Below are 11,343 nucleotides of genomic sequence, written 5' to 3'. Positions count from 1 at the left end.
AACAGTCAGGTGATGAAGTCCTAAAGCTTTTTTCACTTCCTATATAAAACTTCCATTGCTCTATTTAATTCACAAATGTTTTCTACAACAGATTTTCTATATTTTTTTCTAAGTGACTTTTTTTTGGTTTGTTTAAATCCTTTTTACCAATTTGTATTTCCTTCTGAAATTGGGAACCACTGTGGCCCACACTTCTTTGTTTTCTTTCATACTAAATAATAGTTTTGTAAAGTTGTGATGCAGAAAATTAAGATACCATGGACAAAGACCTTGATATGTTATGACGAAATTTTTACGACGTAAAAGGAAAAATGTCTCTTACTCATAGGAAAGGCTCACAGATGTCCATCAAATGCATGAATTATATCATTCAACTATATTTCCAGTAAAACTGAAGACTGAGAATTTGTGGTTGTTGTTTTTGTTAAGCGTGTGTGTGTGTTTAATGTTAAAGGGATATTGTTTTATTTCTTGGGCAAAAGTATGTAGACACTTGATTGTACAGTACCAGTCAAAAGGTTGGACACACTTTCTCATTCAATTTAATGGTAAACTCTGTCCAAACCTTTGACTGCTGCTGTATATGTAATAGTTGTACATGTCATTCCAAAAGCAGGGGCATTAATTTGCTACTATAATGTTCTCCACTGTTCTGGTTTCAGGCTTTCCACCAGATTTTGGGATCTGCCTGCAGGGATTTGCTCCCATCAGCCACAAGAGCATTTCCAGTTCATCCCAAAGGTGGTGGATGTGGTTGAAATCAGACTGTGCAGGCCAGTTGATTTATCGCACACACATTTATGGACCAAAGCCTTCTTCCCAAGACTGCTGTAAGTTGTACATTTAGTTAATTGTAATCTAGTCTAAACCAATATTTAAAAAAAAAAAACAGAACTGTCTACATACTTTTGGCCGTATAGTGTCCATCTTGCCTAGCATGTTGTATAGAAACTTCACAGAAACCAGTAAATGTTAGAATCAAAGTGTGTTGACTGTCTTTAAGGCTAAGTCTCTTTAAGTTCCTGTCTTTTAAAGTAGAAACAGAAACAAGGAAAAGCCAAAGATTTTTATCAGTGTCACTTTAATATTTGTGCTTAAAAGACAATTCTCTAAACCTCAAACAGCTATCATCCAAATCATAGGTTAATATCTCTCCTGTACATATGTATAGATGTATTTATATATATATTTATATTAATGTTCACTTAGATAAAACCATCAAATTCAAATCATACGAAGAGCTCAGTGATGAAGGAAAGTAAAATGAGAGCGAATTAGGGGTCAAACTGAACATGACTCAGGAAATGATGGGCATTTAAAATATTTATTATGGCTTACAATTGACAGAGGACATCCTGTGTTTATACAGTTCTATTACTTATTGCCACATCCCCGTCACTTTGAAACAAGTGAAAGGTTCAGAACCAAACATTTTACAAACACTATGTACAAGTTTATTTTTTTCAGCAGTTTTGCTTTAAGATTTCATCACTGTACAAGCGTCATACCACATACACCGATCTATAGAGCATTTAAACATACTAATTCTTATTTACAAATATTTGGTAAAACCCTGATTAATTTCAATAGTATTTAAACCAACCTTGCAACTCTTTAAAGGTAAAACACTTGAATATCTCAAAATACTTAATAGCAAAAAACAACAAAAGAAAGAAAATACAAACCTGCTTGTTTCTTTCTTTGATCCAAAAACACTTTTCACTAAAAGGTAACACTGTACGTACCTTCAGTTACTCTTCAGTGGCCTTATACCAATAGAAGTACAGTATTTCACCTTAAGTACACAAAAATACTGTGCCAGGACTGTTCTGAGGCAGTTTCTACCAGTCAAATACATCGTATTCTAGTCGATTTCAGTAAATGTACACTGTACTGTGTACTGAACACTGTCCTGTCATATGCAGGTTGATACACTGGAATAAGGCAACAGTGAAGTAATCTGCTGCTGCATTACCTTCAGCTGTTTTCCTATGTAAATTCTTCCCAAACCTCCTTTTTTAAGCCCCGAACAATCAAATACTGTAATAGAATAAAACTATGGTCCCCAAGTACACAACTGTAGTACAGTGTAACAAGTACAGATAACAAGTACAAATACTAAAAGTCGAAGGTCGTCAGGTATGTAGTCTTTACATCATGGAGGGAGGTTCACAGCGGAATCATGGGGAAGAGGAGGAGGAAGATGTCTATTTGTTTTCATGCAGGTCTCTGTGGAGGATCCAGATGTCCTCATGTGAGTGGTTGTTGTCATCGATGTTGTTGCGGTAGTAGTAATTGTTGCTGCTGTTGTTTGGAGCCTGCTTTTTTCTGCTGCTGTGGGGTGTTCTGCTGCGGCTGGGGGGCGTCTGGGTTTGGATGGGGCTGCTGCTGCTGCTGCTCGTGGTGATTGTCGTGGTGGTGGCGGCAGCGGTGGTGGCTCGTGTCTGCTGCCCCCTGCTGCTGGGGACGGGAAGTTGAGATTTGATACGAGGGCCTGAACGGCGCTCGCTGCTCTGGGTGGCTGCCTGGCCGGAGCTGCGGCTGGACTGATCAACAACAATCTGCAAGAAGAAATCGAGGGTTTGGTGAGTTGGAGCCATTTTTATTTGTCACATACGACTGTCGAGTAACTACAGGGTCAACGCAGGCCAGCCAGCCTCAGGAGCAGAACAGGGAAGTATAAGAAGCAGTTCTGCAGCTGTAGCTGAAGACATAGACATACCTGATTGCTTAATTCATTGTTTCTATTCTTCATAGGCTGATCGACATTGAGGCCAAGATATTCCTGAACAAACTAGTTTATAAGATGTGTTGTTTGAAGGAACCATTTGGACAACCATGCAGCGACTGGCCTCTGCTGCAGAGGTAAGACCTTTTCTCCCAGACTCCTTTTTTATTTACTCAGATATTCTTCTATGTTTTCCAAAACAACTTTAGTGGGAAGACATATCCACAACTCTTTAGAACGTCTCTGATAGTTTACAGTATTGCACAGTGATGCTGTGATTAGCACCGTCGCCTCCACTAAGGAGACCCTGGCTATGAATTTTCTTCTATGTGGGGTTTCAAATGCACTTTAGTGTTTGATTGGACCTAATTATTTGTTTGTATTCCATAGACATGCATCCAATAGTCAGTTTATTAGGCACACATACAGTTAAATTAATGCAGTCCTGCGTTTAAAGGCACTTTGATTTAACTATGTTGTCATGTTAGAGGCTGGAGTTTGTGCTACTGTATAACACAGTACCATTTAACAGTGAGTTATTTAGCCTAGCTATATTGATATAAATGGGATGGACAAAATACTATTCATTATAATATCGTTTACAGTCTAACCTGCTGTATAATTTTAAACTGAGCTGCCACTCACTGATGTAGTTGTGCTTTTCCTTCTGTCTACTTCACCTGTGTCTGCGGTCGCTGTTGGATGGCGGTTTCCCGCTCAGTCTTATGAGGAGGCGACGCTTCACTGGGAGAGCTGGAGAACAGGATCAAGTCGTCTTTGGCCTGAGAGATCTGTTGGAGAGCTACTGTTAAGCTGCAGCTGAAAGTTGGACTGAAGGTGAGTAACAACACACAGTTTAATCAACACCTGTGATCTGTTAGTGTAGAGAACAATACATAAAGACTGTCATTACTTCAACTAAATTACTGGGTGGGATGAGGTGTTATCAGTGTCAGGCCTCATGCAGGCAAAGGTCAATTCTGATACCAATGATTCATAAACCAACCTGTCCATAGTGCCAGTAATGTTTAATAAAGTATTTGTGGTACAGTAGTTCTTTGGTAAGAAAATCAGTGTACTTCACCAGAACTCTAATAGCGTAAAAAACTCTCCAGATAAGATATCAGATGTCAGTGTGGCTTTTATAGCTGTAGAGTAATGAAAACTGGAATAATTATTTTTAATGCTGTAAAGTCAAACTCAGCCTGATAAACAGCTGTAGCCCTTATATCAAACAGCAGCACAGCAGGTTAAAGCCTCTATATTTGGAAGGATGACTGTGATGTATTAAACAGGAATAAGTCAAAACATGTGGCCTAGTGTTTGGATCATAGGTGTAATTAAGACCTGAGTGGCTTCTGAACAATTATTGTTTTCTGTTTCTGTATTTTGCTGGACGGACACACACACACACACACACACAGTGTATACATACGTAGTGTGTATTTTGTCTGTCAATACAATTCAAAAAGTTACAAGTTTAAAAAATTAGGAATATGAACTGCAATTTTACGGTTGTGGTTTCTTCATTATGTCCATTATGTCCCTATATAGGGCCCTATGTAGTGATTAGGCCATTTTGTAGTGGTGTCCAAATCACTTCTAACTGAAAAGTAGTTCCCTCAAAATTTCCCACAATGCATTGTAAAAAGTAGTGAGCAGCTGTATGCTATCTGAGGTAGCATTCAGCATAAAGAACGAGAATGTACACAAACGCAAAAATACATGTAAATTCTTGATGATTGACAGATTGTAGCTGAAAATTATGAACAGATGGTTAAGTTAATTAACTACAAAATTGATCTCATTTCGAATGATTCCTTAAATGGCATAACTTAACCATCTGTTTATAATTTTCAGCTACAATCGTGAATCTACATTTATAACTTTCAGGCGTATCCGCCATTTTTTCATCCATGCAGTGCATGATGGTCTATCCTGCCCGTCTAGTGGCCATCGCTGCTCACTACTTTTTACAATGCATTGTGGGAAATTTTTAGGGGACTACTTTTTAGTTACTAGCAATTCAGACACCGCTACAAAATGGCCTAATCACTATACAGAGCTCTATATATTCACATTCGGGGACACTGTCATCTGAAGGAGACATCTAAAATGGGACGGTCTTTGTACTGTGATGCAATTGGCCTTCAAATGCAGCTCCTGAATTGGGACAGAGCCAATGAATAGTGAGACACATGAACTGTTTAACCTTATCTGAATTTGTTCCGAGTCCACAGGCTGTGTCCCCTTGTCCTCACTAATCACTAAACAGGGCTGTGATTAGGGAGGACATTCAGACACAGCCTGAGTAATTTTCTTCATCTGCCATCTCGCAGTTTGTGGAATCAATGCATCTTCTTCTCAAGACATAAAAAGACGTCACAAGGTCACAGGCATTAACAGTAAAGTCACCGCAGTTAATTCCTATTCATAATGAAGAAACCATGACCGTAAAATTGTGGTTCATCTTCGTAACTTGTAGAATCGTATTCTGACGGAAGAAATACACACTACATGTTTTAAATATGAGCTGACTTATACAAGAGTTTACAAAATTTTCATTTATGCACAACTATAGACTTAACATGCACACGTTTCCTTGTACACAGATCGTATTTGACAGCTTGACTGACTGCTCTACTGAAACTCAAAGTAACAGCAGCAAATGTTTATAGGACAAATTTCTGAGTTTGTGAGTGAGAGACAGACAATACCCTGCTGATGTCTGGCTCTGACTTGCTGGAACACATGGTCTGCAGCTCTCTGATCAGATCTGTCTCGTCGTCAGAGAAAACAGACAGACCTACAGGCTCCCTGCAAACAGAAGAAATTAAATCTAGTGTCAGAGTTGAGGTTCTAATACAGGGGCAGTGGACTTCACTTGTTTATCTGACTGAACCAGATGCAAATTTCCCAGGTGAGGCAATTCTGCTCTCTGCTGGCTGCCTACAGTCCTGCTATTGGTGAACTAAAGCACTGAATAAACTTAATAAACGAAGTACAAACCTCTTAACTTTGCCATTGGTGATGAAGCTGACATCAGTGCTGGATAGTGACCCTGTAATCAGAAAAAAATATATATACAAACTTACAAGACCTAAAAGAGCAAACCTAATTAGGGCTGCAACAACTAATCAATATTATCGATAATGGAAGTATAAGATAAAAACATAAACAAATCTGTAGCACAACACTTGAGTAAATGTACTATTTACTTGTGTCACTGACCCTCTCTGAAGGAACCGCCACAGGTCCAGTTTATGGCGGGGCCTCCCTTCTTCCATGGACTAGTGTTGGAACGTCTCAGCTTGCTACTGTCCCGCCCCTTCCTGCCTCCTCCAGCACCACTTCCTTTATAAGAGCCGATGGCTGACAGAGGGAAAGTCCCGCCCCGAAACTCCAGCAGGTACCTGTCAATTTCTGAAGAAGATGGAGAACACATACAGTGTAACTTCATATCATCCCTTAATTTACATTTTTGTGTATAACTGAAACAGCAGCTGGTGAAATGTGTGCGTGAACTCTCTTCGTCGTCTGTGGCACCCACGCACCGTGTCGAGTCAGAGGGCAGCCCAGGAGAACAGCCTTGTTGACCAGGATGCTGAGAGCGGCTTTCACCACAGCCTGCTGCCCGGCACTCAGCCCACCGTTGCTAGGAGACGGCCGCTGTGCTGATGACGATGAGGAAGAGGAGGAGCGCTTGGCTGTTACCCGGGAGATGATGGCTTCCTCCACACGGGGAACGACCACAGCGTTCCAGAGGCGAGCCAGCCACCTGAACACACACACAGTCAGACGCTCCATTATTCCTGTTAACTCCAGCTGCTTTCTGTATACACAGCAATAACCTTTGTTCTGGGTTTAAACAAATCAATAACATGCAACAATAGTTGCAGAAAACTTAAGTACAGTTGCAGTTTTTTGTTTTTTTAAATCTAAAACTAAATAGGTGGAGCAATCAGACGTTGGTAATGACAGCCGTCTGTTCAGATGATCAGCAAACAGCTAAGGAAGCTCTGTAGCAGCTGCTAACATGTTAGCTAATGTAGGTTAAAACACACACACCCACCTGACGATTGCCTGTGTGTTGTTTGGTACCACAGGGCAGGACAGGAAGAGCTGTGGGCCCAGCAAAGCCTCATGGGTCCCCAGACGGGACAGACAGGCATTAAGCTGCTGCCAAACCTGGTCCACCCAAAGCACCGACCGCTCCATGGCACCATCAGGTGTCCAAACTCCGGTCCCCACCTGGACGAGAGATGGGAGGAAAGAGTTTTTCACTTGTTTATTGCTGACAAAACATCTGAAGTGAAACTGAAGGAACAAATAAAGAGGAACTTCATTCAGTAAAACTGATAAACCATCTTTTGTTTTACATTCTGAGAAATTGTCATTCATGTTAACGCTGCAATTTAAAGTCACAGCAGTCTGCATAAATATTCCTCATTTCTATTCATTTTACATGTACTACTACAGTCAAACGTTTGGACACACTTTACCATTGACTTAAATCAGCAAGCGTGTCCAAACGTTTGACTGGTAATGTGTGTTTGTAGGGTTTTTACACACAGACACTAGAAAGGACGAAAGTTCAGGAGACAGACCTGGTTTCTTCATGAAATGTTTCCTCTAAGTGACAAATATACACAGACATGTGTTTAAGCTAATATCACACTAACAATCACAATATTTCATGTCTCGGTTCAACAGAAGCGTTAATAATTCGTGTGGCTTGAGGAAAAAGTATGTGAACCTGCATTAAGTTCAGACAGGTGCTGCCTGTAGCTGGGGATCAAATGTTTGGACCTTTCTTCCTCACAGAGCAAATTCTTGTCTGTGCTGCTCTGTAGTAGATTTTTTTCCTTTTACTTTCAGTGATGTTTTGTTTTGTTTGTTTGGAGAGCAGCAGTCCAATTATTCCCTAAAGCCTTAAACTGGGCTTCTTTTTTTGACCTCACTCAGCTTCCTGCCTTTGGGCTCATCTTCCTGTGAAAATATAAAATTAGAGACGACTGTAAAACCTTCCACCAAACCGTGCAAATCAAAACTCCCTAATCGTACGTCTTCTGTGATGTCTTTTTGCGAGACATGATTCATATCCACCGATGCCGCTTGTGAGCAACAGAATGTTTGTGGTTTTCTTACGTCAGCGTAGCTCTGCCACACACCTGCCTCACTGACTGGACTCCAGACTCTCTGAATCTGACTTGTATTAGCTTGAGCTGATGTGATGAGCCGAGAGGTTCATTTTGGGATTTTGTTCATTATTGCAACCTGAATAAGTCACTGACCATTTTTAAGGTAGATATATACAGAAATAATTCTGTGTAAAATGAAGATCTAACTTGAATAGATTCTACAAACAATAGATTCAAGTTATTAGGGAAAGGCAGCACTGCGTACAGTGTCCACCAAAAACACAATTTTCTGTGTGTGTGTGTTGAGCAGCTGTGACTAAACATCTGACTGACCTTGTGAAGCACTTTCCTGCGGAGGTGCCTTCCCAGCAGGCCGTGCAGCGGCTCCTGGTCCCAGCGAAGAGTCACCCAGCGGAAATGCTGCTGGAGGCGGAGCTCTGATCCCTGCAGCCGCGGCTTCGACAGCGTTGCAATCAAGAAGTTGCCCTCACAGAAATGGTGGGGACCTGGAGGATGAATAAAAAGGAAAACGATGAGTCAGTTTCTGTTATTCTGCTGGTCAGCAACTTATGTGAGGTCATCTGGTTTATATTATATGACTGAAGCCATCTGACAGTTTTAGCCACAGACTAAACTAAGCCCAGTACTAAGTACTGTATATTTATTACACTTGGACAGAGTTACTCTGATTCTGTCACATTACCAAGGTATTACTGGGTACGAGGCATTAATATCCCATTCTAATCCTGGGTGGGACCGCCTTAACATCACAACTCGTATTTGAGCAGCTTAGCAGGACATAACACTGAGTTATATACAGTATTTGTGGTGAAACATGGTTATGTAAATAATATTTAAACATTTGTTCCAAAATTCCTAAAATGCTCAGGGATGGTGAGACATGAGGATTTCTAACCGAGGTCACCTCATGCTGAAAGTAACAGTTTCCTTTAAGGCACTGAGATGAGAACTGTATCTATGATCCTACCGGTGTTCAGGACCAGCGGGGAAGCACAGCCTCTGTTGTCCAGGCTGTGGCAGAGGTCTCCCAGCAGCCCTGTCAGGGATGAGGCCTTCTCCAGTCCCTCCAGCAGGACAACTACACAGCGACCAGTGTGAGCAGGTGGCACCCTGACCCCCAAACCCACTGCTGGAACCAGGAAACCTGAGAGTGGAGAGGAGGGAAAGGCATAAGAGTAATGGAAAGATTTTTGTAAATACAACACAAAGACCCTAAACCCTGTGCAGGATAATGTCACTGTTTAATAAAAATAATCGGGTGTTGCTGTTATCGACTCATCAAGCTGATTTTCACTAGTAAACATCTGGTATAAAAACATCCAAAAACTAATGAAAGTGCAGTTTTCCTGAGCCCAAGGCGACCTTACAGAAGGGGTTTCATCAGTCGAAGACCCTAAACAACATGGAGGCTTCTGGGTAATTTATTATAAATATTGATTTGTTCCAGCTCTAAAGTGCATCTAGAAAAAAAAACTACTGAAAAATCCCCTTAGAGCTACAGTGTGAAACCTGTGCATGTGCAGAAATATCAGCGAGTGTGTGTCTGCACCTCGTGGGTGTGTTTCTTACCACAGGTGATGAAAGTCTCCAGCAGCTGCTCTTTGCTCAGGCTCTCCTCCACCTCCACCCTCACGACGTCACAGCCGAGCCCCCCCGCCTCCTGCTTCGACTGGTGGTGGGGGGAGAGGAGACGAGCGCAGAGATGAAGAGGTAAGATGGGAGCACGTTGTCATGGAAACAGAGAAAATCTACTACTACTACTATGTGCCGACAGAAATGAAGCAAGGGGAGAATTTGAATGAGCAGAAAGGGCTTTTCCAGGCACATCAGCATCAACACCATCAGAGAGCTGCAGACATTTTCTCTCCATGCTTCCATTTCTGTTTCGAAGGGCTGTCGACTACACCGCTCGGATAACGCATCATAAAATCAGCTGTAGCAGCTGAAAATGGAGAGGTGTGTCATACTACAGCTACGCCGTGACAAACAAAAAGCAGAGAGGAAAACACTGGTGTCCTGTATGTGCAGACTAATAAAACATGGTGTCATATCTACCAGCTCAGACTGAACTCAGAAGAACAATAGGAAATGTGCTCAGATACAGTGTGTTGGCCAATTTATACCCATGAAATTCTGTTCGTCACTTGTACTCTATGAATTCTCCTTGTTCCAGTTAAATCCCTGCGTTAATGCAGGACTGGGCTGTATAATTAAGTGTGTTGCATCCAGTTTCTTTTACATTGCATCACACTGAGCCACAACAGGATCCAGAGCAGGTTTCCCTGAATTTCTAGTCTGAGAGAGAAATGGGAAAAAAAGCTCAGGATCTCATTTCAGGTTTGCTGTCCAACAGAGAGTTTTGACCTTCACTCCGATGTCAACATGAGCTCTAGCGGGACTAACTCAACACTCTCTGTTATGGTATTTCCTTCTATTTTAAAAACAATAACCAATGAGGTGAGAAAGAGGCTTCATGTGCCATAAGCTGCTTGGAAACATCTGGAGATATAAGAAATAGTCCTGACAGGTGTACACGTACCTTGATGCAGCGAGCGACCACGTTGGCGATGTACTCCTGACAGCTGCTCTCCAGCCCGTGAAAGATGAGGTTGCCATACTGTTCCACCTGAAAACACAGAAATATGATGTTACGTGTTAATGAGATGTTATTACCTTAGTCCAGCTGTGCTCACCTTGTTCTTACTTTTTCTGCATGTTCTGCACAGGTGCATTAGAGAACAGCATGGATCTATCGTAAAAAATGATGCAGCTCTGTTGCTGCCTCTGTTTGATCAAACATCTGGTGGCTGCAGCAGTAAAGTCTGTGTCACTAACTTCACTCCATTTCTAATTACTGAGGATAAAACAACAGGTTCTATCTTTAAATCAAAGTAAAATATTTTAAAAACATGACCCTCAGCTCTTCGAAGCACAGTTATTATTTGTGACACTGATAAAATGATCGATTACATAGAAAATAGTGCATGTGTCCAATAGCTGCAGACAGTTTGCTGTAGATTAAAGCAGAGACTCTTCACCTTCACTCCGTGTTCTGTCACTGAGGTTTCTTTTATCTACAAGATCATGTTGTTCTTGTAAAATGGAAATTTGCGATATCAAATCTGACCTCGACTCCCTACGGCTCCCATTTCTTCACTTGACACAGCCAGCAGGGGGCAGTGTGACTGAAGCTGCTGAGTGATCCCCTCCTCTCTCTGCTTTCCAGTCATCTGTCCATCACTGAGTCTTCCTCTTTCTCCTGCTGCAGTTTTCTAGTTCCTCTCCCTCTTTTTTCATCTTACTCATCTAATCCCTCAATCCCCCACCACCCTGTGTGTGTGTGTTTGCATAAGTGTGTGTGTGTGTTCTCACCAGGCGGACGTAGTTGTGTAGCAGCGGCAGCGGGAAGAGGGATTCCAGAGCCAGCTCGTCAAGACGAGACTCAGACAGACC

At 41.7% G+C, this 11,343-nt stretch overlaps 1 protein-coding gene across 1 annotated transcript in view; it reads right to left on the bottom strand.

The window, feature by feature from the left end:
• Positions 1-1,470: 1,470 nt before the first annotated feature.
• cttnbp2 (cortactin binding protein 2) overlaps positions 1,471-11,343 on the bottom strand; it is a 61,412-nt gene continuing 51,539 nt past the window's right edge. Inside the window, exons 12-23 of the mRNA XM_026311227.2 lie at positions 11,263-11,342; positions 10,430-10,516; positions 9,460-9,559; positions 8,858-9,034; positions 8,203-8,375; positions 6,801-6,979; positions 6,283-6,506; positions 5,960-6,151; positions 5,738-5,789; positions 5,446-5,545; positions 3,409-3,519; positions 1,471-2,561 (exon numbers count right to left, since the gene is read on the bottom strand). Of these exons, the coding sequence (XP_026167012.1) occupies positions 2,208-2,561; positions 3,409-3,519; positions 5,446-5,545; positions 5,738-5,789; positions 5,960-6,151; positions 6,283-6,506; positions 6,801-6,979; positions 8,203-8,375; positions 8,858-9,034; positions 9,460-9,559; positions 10,430-10,516; positions 11,263-11,342 (1,829 nt within the window). The 3' untranslated portion in view covers positions 1,471-2,207. The remainder of the gene's footprint in view (positions 2,562-3,408; positions 3,520-5,445; positions 5,546-5,737; positions 5,790-5,959; positions 6,152-6,282; positions 6,507-6,800; positions 6,980-8,202; positions 8,376-8,857; positions 9,035-9,459; positions 9,560-10,429; positions 10,517-11,262; position 11,343) is intronic.

This window comes from Mastacembelus armatus, chromosome 6 (genome assembly GCF_900324485.2).
Source record: "Mastacembelus armatus chromosome 6, fMasArm1.2, whole genome shotgun sequence".
In the NCBI taxonomy this organism is placed as follows: Eukaryota; Metazoa; Chordata; class Actinopteri; order Synbranchiformes; family Mastacembelidae; genus Mastacembelus; species Mastacembelus armatus.
This window is presented reverse-complemented; position numbering and strand designations above follow the sequence as displayed.